At 40.0% G+C, this 16,611-nt stretch overlaps 1 protein-coding gene across 1 annotated transcript in view; it reads left to right on the top strand.

Annotated features, from left to right (window-relative positions):
- Positions 1 to 1,944: 1,944 nt before the first annotated feature.
- SCN10A (sodium voltage-gated channel alpha subunit 10) overlaps positions 1,945 to 16,611 on the top strand; it is a gene marked incomplete at both ends in the record, with an annotated part of 89,219 nt that continues 74,552 nt past the window's right edge. Inside the window, 3 exons of the mRNA XM_081247357.1 lie at positions 1,945 to 2,214; positions 3,739 to 3,857; positions 7,806 to 7,886. Coding sequence (XP_081103483.1) covers positions 1,945 to 2,214; positions 3,739 to 3,857; positions 7,806 to 7,886 — 470 coding nt within the window. The remainder of the gene's footprint in view (positions 2,215 to 3,738; positions 3,858 to 7,805; positions 7,887 to 16,611) is intronic.

The raw sequence follows: 16,611 nt of genomic DNA, 5'->3' as shown, positions 1-16,611 counted from the left end.
GATAGCTAGGTTATGGACAAGCACAGAAATAGGCTATTGGGGGCCATTCACAGAGGGAGAGAGTCTTAGAAGAGAGGCAGGTACTAGAAAGGGGTGGAGAGATGGTAATAAGTACAGTTCGAGGCATGTTGAGTTTGAGGTGCCCAGTAGACATTCAAGTGGAGATGCCAAATTTGGGTCTGATCCCCATGGGCATAATAAGAGCTGGAGATAAAGACTCAGGAGTCATCTGCATATAAATGAGAACTGAAGCCATGAGTATGGATGAGATGCTCTCAGGAGGTGGTGTCAGACAGACCTGGGATTGAGAGTACCTGTCCTGCCACTTATTAGCTATGTGATCTTGGGAAAGTTAACTTTGCCACTCTAGTTTCTCATTTCTATATTAGAGATAATACCTCATAGGGTACAGTGATGGTTAATATGTCAATGCATGAAAATTGCTTAATCCAGAATCTGGAATATAGTGAATCTCTGTAAATGTTATTATCAGTGCTATCGATGTTATTATTATTATTATCATTATGCAGAATTTTAAAAAGCATAATTTAGAGCCCCTAGAGTCATAGTCACATATGGGAGAAAGAGAGGAAAAGGAGATTGAGTGTGTCAGAGCAGTTGAGGAGAGACTGTGTTTCAAGAAGGAGGAAGTAGTCAAAATAACCAGTAACCCCATCAAGATAAGAACTGAGTTCTCCCTGAATTTAGGCACAAGAAGGTCTCTGCTGCCCTTGCAAGGAGACATTTTAGTGAGGTAGTGGACACAGATGTTAAGCTGCTAAAACTGAAGAATGACCAGAGACAGTGAGTGGAAATGAGTCCTTTATGAAACTCAGCAGAGAATGGGAGGAGAGAAGAGGGAAGAACTGGACAGGGTATGTACTAAGTAAAAATTTTTAAAGTTGAAGGAGACTTGAGCATCTCTAACTGCTGATAGGAGGGAACCAGCAGACAAGTCAGGAAAGAGAAATGAGGTAGTGAGGGGATAAGATCCAAAACAGAAGGAAAAGATTGGCCTTAGCCAGAATGAGGAGTGATGTTCTCCCTGTTGTGACAGGAGGAGGGAAGATAGAAGGGTGTAGATTGCAGGTAAGTTGGAGGTTTGGGGGCATGAAGTTGAAGGAACTGTGTTTTCTTCGTGAGGTAGGCAATGTGGTCATTGTCTTACTGGAAGGGGAGATGGGGAATAGCAGTCGGGAAAGACAAACAGTATTTGAAATATCAGACTAGAAGAAACTGCTGCCTAGGGAAACCATATGATTCCTAAGTGGCATTGATGTTCCTCGTCACCCCTCAACAGTACAGATTCAGAGAAACCTGAGTTATACTCATCTAGACTGACCTATGCTGGGTATTTAGGATAAGGACAAGGGAAAAATGGTGGACCACAGGATCTGATCTGGATATGGAAAGAAGTATTCAGCCACGGACAAAGAGAAAGCAGCCTGGGGAGTCCAAATGGAGTTCAGAGAGGGGGAGAAGCATTGAAAATGTCAATAAAAAAAGGTTGTGATCAGAAAGTAGGAGGAGACCCAAGATAAAGTAGATCATGAACCAACGTCTTTGATGAATGCAGGAGAGTGCCTGCTACTCAGTGGTCATAGAAATGGGGAGAGAGGGCAGTATGGCTGGATCTGGTGGGGGGCAGGGGGTACAAAAATATGAAGGAACAAAGACTATAAGCTCATGGACAGCATAGATACCACCCTGAGGTACGTGGAGTAAGATGAACTAACCAGTCTCCCTCGAGAATGCTGCAGGGCAGTGGGGTCCTGGGGGAGCTCAGTGTGAGTTAAGAAGGGAACTGGAGAGGTGGGGGGTCGGAGGGGGAAGAGTTCTAGCAAGCATGGTGGGAGGGAGAGAGCCAGTGGGCAGGCTGTTACCTCTCTGTGGTTATGTCCACTCTCATAAGAGTATAAATTCTTCCTGAAGAAGAATGAGAAGATGGAATTCCCCTTTGGGTCTCTGGAAACTACCAACTTCCATCGATTCACCCCAGAGTCTCTGGTGGAGATTGAAAAACGAATTGCTGCTAAGCAGGAGGCAAAGAAAGCCAAAGAGAAGTCCAAGAAACAGAAGGACCAGGAAGAGAAGCCTCGGCCCCAGCTTGACTTGAAAGCGTGCAACCAGCTGCCCAAGTTCTATGGCGAGCTCCCAGCAGAGCTGGTTGGGGAGCCACTGGAGGATCTGGACCCCTTCTACAGCACACACCGGGTAAGGGCTACTGGCCGGAATGGCCATTCTCAGCTCTGGGAGAGGAAACCTCTGTCCCACCCAGCCCAGGATTCCTCCTGCACCCTGGGTGATGTGGCTGTCAGCTGGACTCAATTAGTGAAAAATATATCTAATTCACCTCCTCAATACTCTCTTTGAACCTCTATGGTATTCATGATGGAGGTTAATTAAATCCAAATCCTCAAAAGCAGTGACAACTGCTGTGTTTTCAGAGGAAGTTGGCTATTCCCTTGGATGAGTTCTGGCCTCACATCTCCAGAGGTGTTGGCTTTCTATGCAAGTGGGGAGCAGAGATCTTGAGGCTGGGGGGAGGGTAGAATAGGGAAGGGGAACCAAAATCAGGATGATTTAAACCAGTGGTCCTCAAAGTATGATCTCAAAACCCCTGGGGTTCCCCAAACCCTTTTATTGGTTTAGTGGTTTAGTGTCATTTGTCTTTTTTACTCACATTCTTTTGTGAACATACAATAGTTAACATAGAGGCTATTGATGGAGGATCACATCTGTCTAACAGCTACTGGAATGTATGCTTGTATACTCCTGTGTTTTAAAAGGTCCTATCTTTTTTTATTTCTAATATTATATATATATATATATACACACAAACACACATATGTACAAACATATATATACACTCATATATACACACACACATGGTATAAGCAAAAAGGTATAAACATTAACAAGAGATCATTAAGGTCCTCAGTAATTTTCAAGAGTACAAAAGGGTCCTAAAATAAAAGTTTGAGAACCACCAGTTTAAACAGTTTCATGACAATTATCCTGTTTGTATTTTATCTTGGATGTTCTATAAAGCTGAAAAAGTGGTGTGTGCATGTTTGGGGGTTGAGAGGGGCAGGAATCAGCCATCTCAAATATGGTTTGTAGAGAAAATAAAAAAGGTACTGAAATGACTTTCTCTCTCCTCTCACCTGCCAAGAGCGGTTATCCCCCAAAATGCTCAGAGGAGGGAACCAGTAGAGGGTTAAAAGGGGAGACCTAGGAGGTGGAGAACAGAAGGACCATCACAGACCAGGGATGATCCACTAATCAGAAGAGGAATTAAATGCAACCAGAACTTCACCCCCCTGCTGCCAGAATCCTCTCCCTGGGCATGATGCATCTCACCAACCCTGGGTCAGCTGCCTGTTCACTGGGCAATCTCAGAGGCCCATCTTGATGCACAGTCAGCCGTGGGGCCTGGGGTCTTGCTAGAAGGGTGAGGATATGGCTTTTAGCCTCTGATCCTCCCTTACTCTCTGCCCCTCCATTTGCCTCTCATTGACCCGTGGTTCCCAGAGCCCTACTTGCTCCTGAGCCTGAGATGATCTCACTTATGCTCAAACCCATGGCTGGAGGAGGATGCATGTTTCTCACTGGAGATCCACCCTCTGTTGTGGTTTTTTTTTTTACATCTTTATTGGATTATAATTGCTTTACAATGTTGTGTTAGTTTCTGCTGTACAACAAAGTGAATCAGCTTTATGTTGTGTTTTGTTTTAGACATTTATGGTGCTGAACAAAGGGAGGACGATTTCCCGGTTTAGTGCCACTCGGGCCCTGTGGTTATTCAGTCCTTTCAACCTGATCAGAAGAACAGCCATCAAAGTGTCCGTCCACTCATATCCTTTGCACAGTTGCTCCTTCCACATGTTAGAATCAAGCGGTGCCCACTGTGTCCCGTACCTTCTTTGGGGGTTAACAATAGAGCCTTCCTCTAACTGAATCCTAAAACAACGAGATCATCAAATTGAAAAAAAATGTTTGTGTTTTTAATGTGTTCAACACCCAAAAGCAGTCCCAAGACAGAGGAGGTGTTCATGCAACCCACACCTGGTCTGGGATTCAACTAGACCAGTCTGGACACATGTGTGGATGCACAAGTTGAAAAGGGGAGATTGCTGATACACCCAGGTATATTCTCATCATATGTGGCCTGTTCTTCCCACAACATAATAACCCCCCTAGGCTTCTTTGGGCAGATATGATAGGTGTGGGTTGATATCCTGTGTCCTAGCCATGCTGGAAAGTGATTGCTTATTTGGCAAAAAAGCAACTCTTGAGAAGGCAAAGAGAACAGACTGCAACGGGCAGAGCGAAGATTGTCTCAATGGGACCCCACTGGTCATGGGGTACTGCCTACAGCACATTACCCCCAAACTACTGGCAGGTTAAAAATGTCAGTAGTCTGAGGTTCATGCCATTGAGGAACGTAGTAATGGTTAGTAAAACATTGGTCAAATGTCTGTATTAAATTAATTGCTTTATGTAGCTTCAGAAGCTGCCTTGAACTTTTCTCTCTTTTTTTTTTTCAAGAGAAGCCAAACTAGGACAAACAAGAGACTTTGGCTTGGTTTCCAAGGATCTTCCCTAGTGACTCTCCAAATTGGAAGTTCCTAATAACAAATTCAGCCTTGGCTTCTCGGAGGTTGGTTTGCAAGACCAGCCTTGCCTCAGCTGCCTGGCAGATGGTAGCCAGCCTCTTAGCAGGTGTCTAGTAAAAGAGCTCTCGCCTTGCACTCTGGGGTAGATTGTTGGATTGCTGGACAGCACTCAGTGAGCTGGTAGCTCACTACATTACATTTTCCCTTTGCATGTTTTACCTTTATGGCCAACCAGTGGGAATAATATTTTCTTAATTCAATCTCGGCTTTCCTAATTCTGTAGAAGAGTATTTAATAATAATAATAGGGGCTTCCCTGGTGGCGCAGTGGTTGAGAGTCCGCCTGCCGATGCAGGGGACACTGGTTCGTGCCCCGGTCCGGGAAGATCCCACATGCCGCGGAGCGGCTGGGCCCGTGAACCATGGCCGCTGGGGCTGCGCGTCCGGAGCCTGTGCTCCGCAACGGGAGAGGCCACAACAGTGACCACAAAATAATAATAATAATAATAATAATAGGCTCCTATTTGCTAAATACCTCCTAAGCATCAACACTGTCATAGGTACAGAAACCCTTGAAGAAGGGATTAGCACCTCCATCTTACGTATGATGAAACTGTTACTCAGAGGCATTAAGTTAATTGCCCAAGGTCACACAGCTAGTTAAAAGGTCCAGCCTGTGTCTTGCTTAGGGCAGTATCAGCAATAAGGAAGTAGGCAGTTAATGGAAATGAATTAGGGTAATTTTTTCTCTAAGTATGCCATCTCTACATAGGTTTTTTTTTTTTAAATATACAATTACATAAAAATTACAAATAAAGAAAAACAGCAAATATACAAACTCCTTTTCATCCATCCTGGTTGAATTACATCTAGTTAAGTAAGAAACAACTAATTAGTAATAAAATCCCTTTAAAGAACCAAGTAACCAGTAAATATTCTTTTTATCTTCAGATTTGATGAATAAATAATTGCTGGGTGGAGTAACAGCTGGACAGAAAAGCTGTTAAGGGTCTCCTTCTCTCAAAAGTCAGCATTTATATATTTAAATTTCATGAACTTGGTAGCTCCAGCCCCCCACATATTATTCAAGGTATGGAATTCTCAATCTCCTATTATTAATATTTCACCAAAATTATAATTCTAATCAAATTTGCTCTGAATGTTTTCACAAGTAATATTATCAGAATATATCATAATTCTTTAAAGGTTGTGGAGTTGGAGATATGATTTTAATTTAACCCTTGGGTTAACGTTTCCCCCCAACCTGAACACATTTCTTAATTTAATTGCAAGTCAACAGGAAAATGTGGTTTAATTAGTAGAATTTCCCTTTTCAAAATAGATGGGCTCCTAAGTAACTGTAAAACAGGGCACATTAAAGGCGTTTACAGAAAACTCTCTAAATAGATTTAGATACTTCTGCTCAAATTGAAATTATGACAGATGGGTGGTTCACTCTGTAGGTCAAGCTTATATCTTCAGGTGTTTTCTTTAGGAAGTAATTGTTAGGAATTCAGAAAAATGTCCAATGGGGGAAATCTATCTTTGGACTTCGCCACCAACATTTCTGCCCCATCTATTTACCCGCTTCCACTCACCTTACTTTTCAGTGTCTCTATCCCCTTCTTGTAATCCATTTGCCCCCAACCTCTACTTTAAGATTCTCCCCTCTTGCTATTCAGAGTTCTCCTCAACAGCCTAATCCTGTTTGGAATCTTCTCCTTGAGCCAGCATTTTACTCCCCTGTGCCTGCCTCCATTCCTAACCAGATATCCATTTCCTCAGTGTGCCTGATCTCAGCTAAATTGGAAAAACAATCTGACGAACCTGATTGCCATGGAAGCGTGTAGCCCTCCCCTTATCTCTAACTTCCTAGGAGTATAGTAGTCCCCCCTTATCCATGGGAGATACTTTCCAAGACCCCCAGTGGATGCCTGAAACCACAGACATTACTGAACCCTATATGTTTTTCCCTATACATACCTACCTATGAAAAAATTTGATTTATAAATTAAGTAAGAGATTAAATTAGGTATGAGATTAACAACAACAATAATAAAATAGAACAATTATAACAAAATACTGTAATGAAAGTTAGGTGAATGTGGTCTCTCTCTCTCTCTTTTTTTTTTTTTTTTTTGCGATACACGGGCCTCTCACTGTTGTGGCCTCTCCCGTTGTGGAGCACAGGCTCCGGACGCGCAGGCTCAGCGACCATGGCTCACAGGCCTAGCCACTCCACAGCATGTGGGATCATCCCGGACCTGGGCATGAACCCGTGTCCCCTGCATTGGCAGGTGGACTCTCAACCACTGCGCCACCAGGGAAGCCCTGGTCTCTCTCTTTATTGTACTGTATTCACTCTTCTTCTTGTGATGATGTGACATGATAAAATGCCCACGTGATGAGATGAAGTGAGGTGAATGATGTAGCCATTGTGACAGGACATTAGGCTGCTATTGACCTCCTGATAAGTCAGAGGGAGGAGCATGTGCTTTGGGTGACCCAGGATCATGGAGCCATGATGATGTCGATGGTTGGGTGTCAGAAGCAAACAATGTTGATGGTTGGGGATCCCTGGTGGGAGGGAGTGGGAAGGCTGAGATATCATCACATTAACTCAGAATGGTGGATAATTTAAAGCTTATTTTCAGACCACCATTGACCACGGGTAACTGAAACTGCAGAAAATGAAACCATGGATAAGGGAGGCACTACTGCATTTTCCTTGTCTTTTAGGAAAAAAGAGACATTTGCAGAATGAAATTTCAGGCCATATTGTATAGTGAAATACAGGTGTCAGGGCAGAAGGACAGTTTGGAAAAGGGATTCTGTTTCCTTTCATCTTGCTCAGGGTTCTATTTTCAGACAATCTGAGTCCACATCTCAGCACCATGGTTGACAAGCTATATGACCTTGGAAAAATATTTAAGCTTTGTCAGCCTGTTTGCTTAGCTCCAAAGTGTAGGTAATAATATCCACCTGCAGGTTAGTTTATTAGAAATAATGTGGACAAAGTATTCAGCTGAGGGTAGGCACTCAGTGTCAGCTGTTATTATGTGACAAGAACATAAAGTTGATCCTAGCTAAAGAGTTATGGATTTAATCAGTTCGGCATCAAGGTGATCAGAGGTGACCTCAGGAAAACGTGGTGACTCTTAGCTTTTCCTTAACACAGGCCTCTCAGGTGGTTCAGTTTATTTATAACCATCACTATTTTGGTCAATTGTGTGGGCATGACCCAAACCGAACTTCCAGAGAGAATGGAGTGAGTAGATTTGCTGTCATTCTTGTGCCTTTCCTTTCTGTCCTCTCTTTCTGTTCCTTCACTGGGTGACATTTTTCTCTTATTCATCCTGCTGGGTCTCATTTGGGTAATGTGGAATCCTATTGCCTATCTGACTTTGCAATGCTTAGATATCTTCTCTGTGGACTTTGTTTTGTAAACACACATATGATATTCAGCTTCAAAGAGCTATAGATGAGTGGTTCTCAACCTTGGCTGCCCATCGGAATCCCCTGGGGAGATTTAAAAAATATTGATGCCTGGGTCCCAGCCCCAGAGGGTCTGATTTCATTGGTCTGGGGTGGCTAGGGCAGATGAACCCCCTGCCTCCCCACTCCACTCACCTGTTAGGTGCACACCTGAATGCAGTTGAGGGAAGTCCTACTCAGAAAGAAAAAGAGATGCAGAACTAAGAACAAATGGTCCTGCAACATATTCAGAAAATAACCCATGAATGAAGCTGTTGGCTTGTATACCTCAAAGTGACCATAAAATTCCTGAGATTATTCTATCTCCCTGGGTTAATGATAGAATCTCTGTAGTTTCAGACTGTGAAGCCTTTCCAAAAACATTCTTCACCAACCCATCTGGGACGGTTGCCCCCTGCCCAGCTCAAGCAGGGCATATTTTTGGTATAATAACAGGAGCTTTGTAGAGCTTTCTCTTTTTCCAACTTTGTAATTTTTGTCTTTATTTATTTATTTATTTATTTATTTATTTATTTATTTATTTTTCTTTTTGCGGTATGCGGGCCTCTCACTCTTGTGGCCTCTCCCGTTGCAGAGCACAGGCTCCGGATGCGCAGGCCCAGCGGCCATGGCTCACGGGCCCAGCCGCTCCGCGGCATATGGGATCCTCCCAGACCGGGGCACGAACCCGTATCCCCTGCATCGGCAGGCGGACTCTCAACCACTGCGCCACCAGGGAGGCCCTGTAATTTTTGTCTTTAGCTGACTATAACTTAATACATGCCACAATAGAAAATATGTTCCATTTCTATTAATAAATTAAAGAAGAAAAATCAAGTGGTCATATTAATTGATGCTGAAAAGTCATTTGATAAAGTTTGTTATCTGTTTATGATTAAAAACTCTTAGAAAAGTAGAAGTAGAAGGAAATTGCTGCACTCTGATAAAGGGTAACCACTTTAAAGAAAGGAGTAAACATCATACTTAATTGTGAAACACAGCAAGTTTTCTCTTTGAGATCAGAAGGAAAAAAAGCAAAGATCTCTGTTACATCAGTTGTATTCAGCTTTGTAAAGGAGATCCTAGCCAGTGTAGTAAAGCAAGGAAAAGAAATAAAGGGTATAAGAATAAGAAAAGAAATATGTATAAAATAGATAACTAATAAGAACCTGCTGTATAAAAAAATAAAATTCAAAGAAAAAAATAAGAAAAGAAGTAGCAAAGATGTCATGATTTATAGATAATATAATTATGTACATAAAATAGCCAATGTAATCTAGAGGGAAACTATTAGAATTAATAAGAGAGTATAGAAAAGTAGCTAGGTACAAATTAATATACATAAATCAATCGTATATATATACTAGCAACAAACAGAAAATAAAATAGTTTTTTTTTTTTCTGTTAGATTCTATTTATATAAATTTGAGAATGGGAAAACTACAGTCACTGGAAGCAAATCATCATATCACTTTTTTTTTTTTTTTAATTAGTTTCTGCTTTATAACAAAGTGAATCAGTCATACATATACATCTGTTCCCACATCCCTTCCCTCATGCATCTCCCTCCCTCCCACCCTCCCCATCCCACCCCTCCAGGCGGTCACATAGCACCAAGCTGATCTCCCTGTGCTCTGCGGCTGCTTCCCACTATCTATCTACCTTACGTTTGGTAGTGTATATATGTCCATGCCTCTCTTTCGCTTTGTCACAGCTTACCCTTCCCCCTCCCCATATCCTCAAGTCCATTCTCAAGTAGGTCTGTGTCTTTATTCCCGTTTTGCCCCTAGGTTCTTCATGACATTTTTTTTTTAATTCCATATATATGTGTTAGCATACGGTATTTGTCTTTCTCTTTCTGACTAACTTCACTCTGTATGACAGACTCTAGGTCTATCCACCTCATTACAAATAGCTCAGTTTCGTTTCTTTTTATGGCTGAGTAATAAAATAGTTTTTAAGGATACCATTTACACTGGCAGTTAAAAATATCAAGTTTCTAGAAATAAGACTATCAAAGTATGAGTAAAATCCCTAAAAAGAAAATTATAAAAATATTAAGTAATATTACAGAAAACCCAATAAATGGAGAGATATATTGTATTCTTAGATTCAAAGTCACAATATTGTAAGGCTCCCCAAAATGACTAATAAATTTAACGTGATTCCAATCAAAATCCCACAGGCTTTTTTTTTTTTTTTTTTTTGGTGCTACGCGGGCCTCTCACTGCTGTGGCCTCTCCCGTTTGGGAGTACAGCCTCCGGACGTGCAGGCTCAGCAGCCATGGCTCATGGGCCCAGCCACTCCGTGGCATGTGGGATCTTCCCAGACCGGGCCACGAACCCGTGTCCCCTGCGTCGGCAGGCGGACTCTCAACCACTGCGCCACCAGGGAAGCCCCCAACAGGCTTTTTTTTATATAACTTGACAAACTGACTCTAAGATTTATATGAAAATGCAAAGAGCCAATTATAGCCAAGACACTTTTGAGATAGAAAAACAAGGTAGGAGACAATGATGTGCTCTACTGGATATCAAGGTTTACTATAAGCTCTAATGATTGAAACAGTATGCCATTGGCGTAAGATTAGTTAGACCAGTGGAACAGAATAGTTGGCCCATAAACAGGCCAATGCACATACAGACCTTGAATTGGTGACAAAAGTGTCACTGCAAAACAGCAGGGAAAGGGCAGTCTTCAGTAAATGATGCTGAAGAATTAGGAATCCCAACAGAAAAATTACATTGAACATCCAACTTTACACCAAACACAAAAATCAGTTCTAGGTGGATTAAGATCTAAATTTCTTTGTGAAAGACAAAGACATCAAACTTTTTGAAGGTTAAAAAAAAAAACAAACAAACAACAAAAACCACAGAGAAGTCTCATGACCTCAGGTTAGGGAAAGATTTATTACATATGATACAAGAAGCACTAACCACAGAGGAAAACACTGATACATTTTAGGATGTTAAAATTAAGAATTTCTGTTCATCAGAAGACAACTTTATGAGAGTGAAAAAGTAAGCCTACTGAGTAGAAGATATTTGCAACACATATACCTCAAAAGTGTTTACATCCGGAATAATGAGCCCCTACAAATCGATTAGAAATGTGTCAGAGCAACCAACTGGAAAATGAGCAAAAAATTAAATAGATATTTCATAAAAGTAGAAATCCAAATAGTCAATAAACATATGAAAATATTCTTAACCTTTTTCTTAATCAAGGAGATGTGAATAAAATCACACTGAGAGATTATTATACCCTCATCAGATGAGGAAAATTCTAAATTGTGACAGTACCAAATATTGAGAAAGATATGGAGCAACAGAAACTCATATCTTGCTGGTGGGAATGTAAATTTTTACAACCTCTTTGGAAATCAGTGAATATTATCAAATAAAGGTGAAAACACACATACACTGTGATCTTTTAATTATACTGTTAGGTACATACACTCAACAGAAATATGTACTTATGGGCACCAGGATACAGCTGCGAAAAGTTCATGAACATTCCCCATAAAAGTTAAAAATTGGAAACAACCAAAATGTCCATACATTTTTGAATATATTAAATATCTGTTATATTCTTAAAGGGGGATAATGTATAGCAATGAATATGAATAAACTATATCTCCACACAACACCAAGAATGAGTCTTAAGAACATAATATTGAACAAAAAAAGCCAGACACAAAAGATTACAAAAATATAATTCCATTTATATGAAAATTCAAAAACAAGCAAAACTTAACTATTTTGTTTAGGAATGCATACTCAGGAGGTAAAAATATAAATTAAAAAGGCAAGAAAAAAATATCAAAAATTAGGATAGTAGTAACCTCTAGGGCAGGAGGTTATGGGTGTTCAAATTGTTCCATTTTGTGACATGACTAGTTGTCATACAGCTGCTCTGTACTGAATAGTGTCCCCCCAAATTCATGTGTTGAAGCCCTAATTGCCCCCCATGTGACTGTACAGGAGAAGGGGCCTTTAAGGAAGTGATAAAGGTTAAATAAGGTTGTAAGGGCAGAGCTGTGACCCAGTAGAGCTGATACCTTTATAAGAGAGGAGTGGACACCAGAACTCTCTCTCCACCATGTGAGGACACAGCCAGAAATAGCCATTAGCAAGCCAGGAAAAGGGCTCTCACCAGAACCTGGCCACACTGGCACCAGCCCCTAGAACTGTGAGAAAATAAATATTTGTTGTTTAACTACTGAATCTATGGTATTTTGTTATGGCAGCCTAAGCTGACTAATACACAAGCATTCATTTTACAACTAATTTTTGTTTCATGTGCATTTTCATTATGTATGTTACATATCATAATGAAAAGCTTTAAAACAAAATAAATGTAAAATAAATGACCATTGCATTAAATACAGAATACTGAAAAATATGTCAGAAGACAGTAACTATGTAGATAAATTGCTGTTAGAATTGTAGTTTATTCTCTCTCTCTCTCTCTCTCTCTCTCTCTATATATATATATATATATACACACACACACACACATATATATACTAAGATGATATAGCATGTAAAATTTCTATCCTTTTTAACTTCTAATGCAAAGCATTTTCTATCAAAAGTAAGAGTTATTTGGGGATTCTGGTTAAATATGGAAGATAGCATGAATATGTTTTACCCCAACCCTCTTAAAATGCCAATGGAATGACAGCATAGGAATAAGAACAGTATAAATATACAAGAACAAAGAGAAGTAAAAAGGAAAGCACAGAGGACAAAAGATGTCAAAACAATCTCAGAAGACCGAAAGTGGGTGGAGGACAGTAAATGACTCAGCAGACGAGGGCTTGTTAAATGACAGTGCCTGCAGAGGGGGATAAAAAAGGGGATCAAGGCGTTTTACCCCCTAAAACTCCAGAGGCCCTGAAAACGTTGACATGGTACAAATAGCAAAAACTGGGACTAGAAAGAGGGAAGAACATGGGAGCAGAGGATGTTCACTTATTGTCACTTCTATAGTAGCAAGAAATTTTATTTTTTTATTTTTTTTTATTTTTTATTTTTTTATTTATTTTTTAATTTTTTTAATTTTTTAATTTTTAATTTTTTTAATTAGTTTCTGCTTTATAACAAAGTGAATCAGTCATACATATACATCTGTTCCCACATCCCTTCCCTCATGCATCTCCCTCCCTCCCACCCTCCCCATCCCACCCCTCCAGGCGGTCACAAAGCACCGAGCTGATCTCCCTGTGCTCTGTGGCTGCTTCCCACTCTCTATCTACCTTACGTTTGGTAGTGTATATATGTCCATGCCTCTCTTTCGCTTTGTCACAGCTTACCCTTCCCCTTCCCCATATCCTCAAGTCCATTCTCAAGTAGGTCTGTGTCTTTATTCCCGTTTTGCCCCTAGGTCCTTCATGACTTTTTTTTTTTTTAAATTCCGTATATATGTGTTAGCATACGGTATTTGTCTTTCTCTTTCTGACTTACTTCACTCTGTATGACAGACTCTAGGTCTATCCACCTCATTACAAATAGCTCAGTTTCGTTTCTTTTTATGGCTGAGTAATATTCCATTGTATATATGTGCCACATCTTCTTTATCCATTCATCCGATGATGGACACTTAGGTTGTTTCCAGCTCCGGGCTATTGTGAATAGAGCTGCAATGAACATTTTGGTACATGTCTCTTTTTGAATTATGGTTTTCTCAGGGTATATGCCTAGTAGTGGGATTGCTGGGTCATATGGTAGTTCTATTTTTAGTTTTTTAAGGAACCTCCATACTGTTCTCCATAGTGGCTGTACCAATTCACATTCCCACCAGCAGTGCAAGAGTGTTCCCTTTTCTCCACACCCTCTCCAGCATTTATTGTTTCTAGATTTCTTGATGATGGCCATTCTGACTGGTGTGAGATGATATCTCATTGTAGTTTTGATTTGCATTTCTCTAATGATTAATGATGTTGAGCATTCTTTCATGTGTTTGTTGGCAGTCTGTATATCTTCTTTGGAGAAATGCCTATTTAAGTCTTCTGCCCATTTTTGGATTGGGTTGTTTGTTTTTTTGCTATTGAGCTGCATGAGCTGTTTATAAATTTTGGAGATTAATCCTTTGTCAGTTGCTTCATTTGCAAATATTTTCTCCCATTCTGAGGGTTGTCTTTTGGTCTTGTTTATGGTTTCCTTTGCTGTGCAAAAGCTTTGAAGTTTCATTAGGTCCCATTTGTTTATCCTTGTTTTTATTTCCATTTCTCTAGGAGGTGGGTCCAAAAGGATCTTGCTGTGATTTATGTCATAGAGTGTTCTACCTGTGCTTTCCTCTAAGAGTTGGATAGTTTCTGGCCTTACATTTAAGTCTTTAATCCATTTTGAGCTTATTTTTGTGTATGGTGTTAGGGAATGATCTAATCTCAAACTTTTACATGTCCCTGTCCAGTTTTCCCAGCACCACTTATTGAAGAGGCTGTCCTTTCTCCACTGTACATTCCTGCCTCCTTTATCAAAGATAAGTTGGCCATACGTGCATGGGTTTATCTCTGGGCTTTCTATCCTGATCCACTGATCTATCTTTCTGTTTTTATGCCAGTACCAGACTGTCTTAATTACTGTAGCTTTGTAGTATAGTCTGAAGTCAGGGAGCCTGATTCCTCCAGCTCCGTTTTTCATTCTCAAGATTGCTCTGGCTATTCGGGGTCTTTTGTTTTTCCAAACAAATTTTGAAATTTTTTGTTCTAGTTCTGTGAAAAATGCCAGTGGTAGTTTGATAGGGATTGCATTGAATCTGTAGATTGCTTTGGGTAGTAGAGTCATTTTCACAATATTGATTCTTCCAATCCAGGAGCATGGTATATCTCTCCATCTATTTGTATCATCTTTAATTTCTTTCGTCAGTGTCTTATAATTTTCTGCATACAGGTCTTTTGTCTCCTTAGGTAGGTTTATTCCTAGATATTTTATTCTTTTTGTTGCAATGGTAAATGGGAGTGTTTTCTTGATTTCATTTTCAGATTTTTCATCATTAGTGTACAGGAATGCCAGAGATTTCTGTACATTAATTTTGTATCCTGCTACTTTACCAAATTCATTGATTAGTTCTAGTAGTTTTTCGGTAGCATCTTTAGGATTCTCTATGTATAGTATCATGTCATCTGCAAACAGTGACAGCTTTACTTCTTCTTTTCCAATTTGGATTCCTTTTATTTCATTTTCTTCTCTGATTGCTGTGGCTAAAACTTCCAAAACTATGTTGAATAAGAGTGGTGAGAGTGGGCAGCCTTGTCTTGTTCCTGATCTTAGTGGAAATGGTTTCAGTTTTTCACCATTGAGGACAATGTTGGCTGTGGGTTTGTCATATATGGCCTTTATTATGTTGAGGAAAGTTCCCTCTATGCCTACTTTCTGCAGGGTTTTTATCATAAATGGGTGTTGAATTTTGTCGAAAGCTTTCTCTGCATCTATTGAGATGATCATATGGTTTTTCTCCTTCAACTTGTTAATATGGTGTATCACATTGATTGATTTGCGTATATTGAAGAATCCTTGCATTCCTGGAATAAACCCCACTTGATCATGGTGTATGATCCTTTTAATGTGCTGTTGGATTCTGTTTGCTAGTATTTTGTTGAGGATTTTTGCATCTATGTTCATCAGTGATATTGGCCTGTAGTTTTCTTTCTTTGTGACATCCTTGCCTGGTTTTGGTATCAAGGTGATGGTGGCCTCGTAGAATGAGTTTGGGAGTGTTCCTTCCTCTGATATTGTTTGGAAGAGTTTGAGAAGGATGGGTGTTAGCTCTTCTCTAAATGTTTGATAGAATTCGCCTGTGAAGCCATCTGGTCCTGGGCTTTTGTTTGATGGAAGATTTTTAATCACAGTTTCAATTTCAGTGCTTGTGATTGGTCTATTCATATTTTCTATTTCTTCCTGAGTCAGTCTTGGCAGGTTGTGCATTTCTAAGAATTTGTCCATCTCTTCCAGGTTGTCCATTTTATGGGCATAGAGTTGCTTGTAGTAATCTCTCATGATCTTTTGTATTTCTGCAGTGTCAGTTGTTACTTCTCCTTTTTCATTTCTAATTCTATTGATTTGAGTCTTCTCCCTTCTTTTCTTGATGAGTCTGGCTAATGGTTTATCAATTTTGTTTATCTTCTCAAAGAACCAGCTTTTAGTTTTATTGATCTTTGCTATCGTTTCCTTCATTTCTTTTTCATTTATTTCTGATCTGATTTTTATGATTTCTTTCCTTCTGCTAACTTTGGGGTGTTTTTGTTCTTCTTTCTCTAATTGCTTTAGGTGCAAGGTTAGGTTGTTTATTCGAGATGTTTCCTGTTTCTTAAGGTGGGATTGTATTGCTATAAACTTCCCTCTTAGAACTGCTTTTGCTGCATCCCATAGGTTTTGGGTCGTCGTGTCTCCATTGTCATTTGTTTCTAGGTATTTTTTAATTTCCTCTTTGATTTCTTCAGTGATCACTTCGTTATTAAGTAGTGTATTGTTTAGCCTCCATGTGTTTGTATTTTTTACAGCTCTTTTCC

This window comes from Mesoplodon bidens (assembly GCF_964165515.1).
Source record: "Mesoplodon bidens genome assembly, chromosome: 10".
In the NCBI taxonomy this organism is placed as follows: Eukaryota; Metazoa; Chordata; class Mammalia; order Artiodactyla; family Ziphiidae; genus Mesoplodon; species Mesoplodon bidens.
The sequence above is the reverse complement of the archived record's forward strand: the minus strand, read 5'-3'. Positions and strand labels throughout refer to the sequence as shown.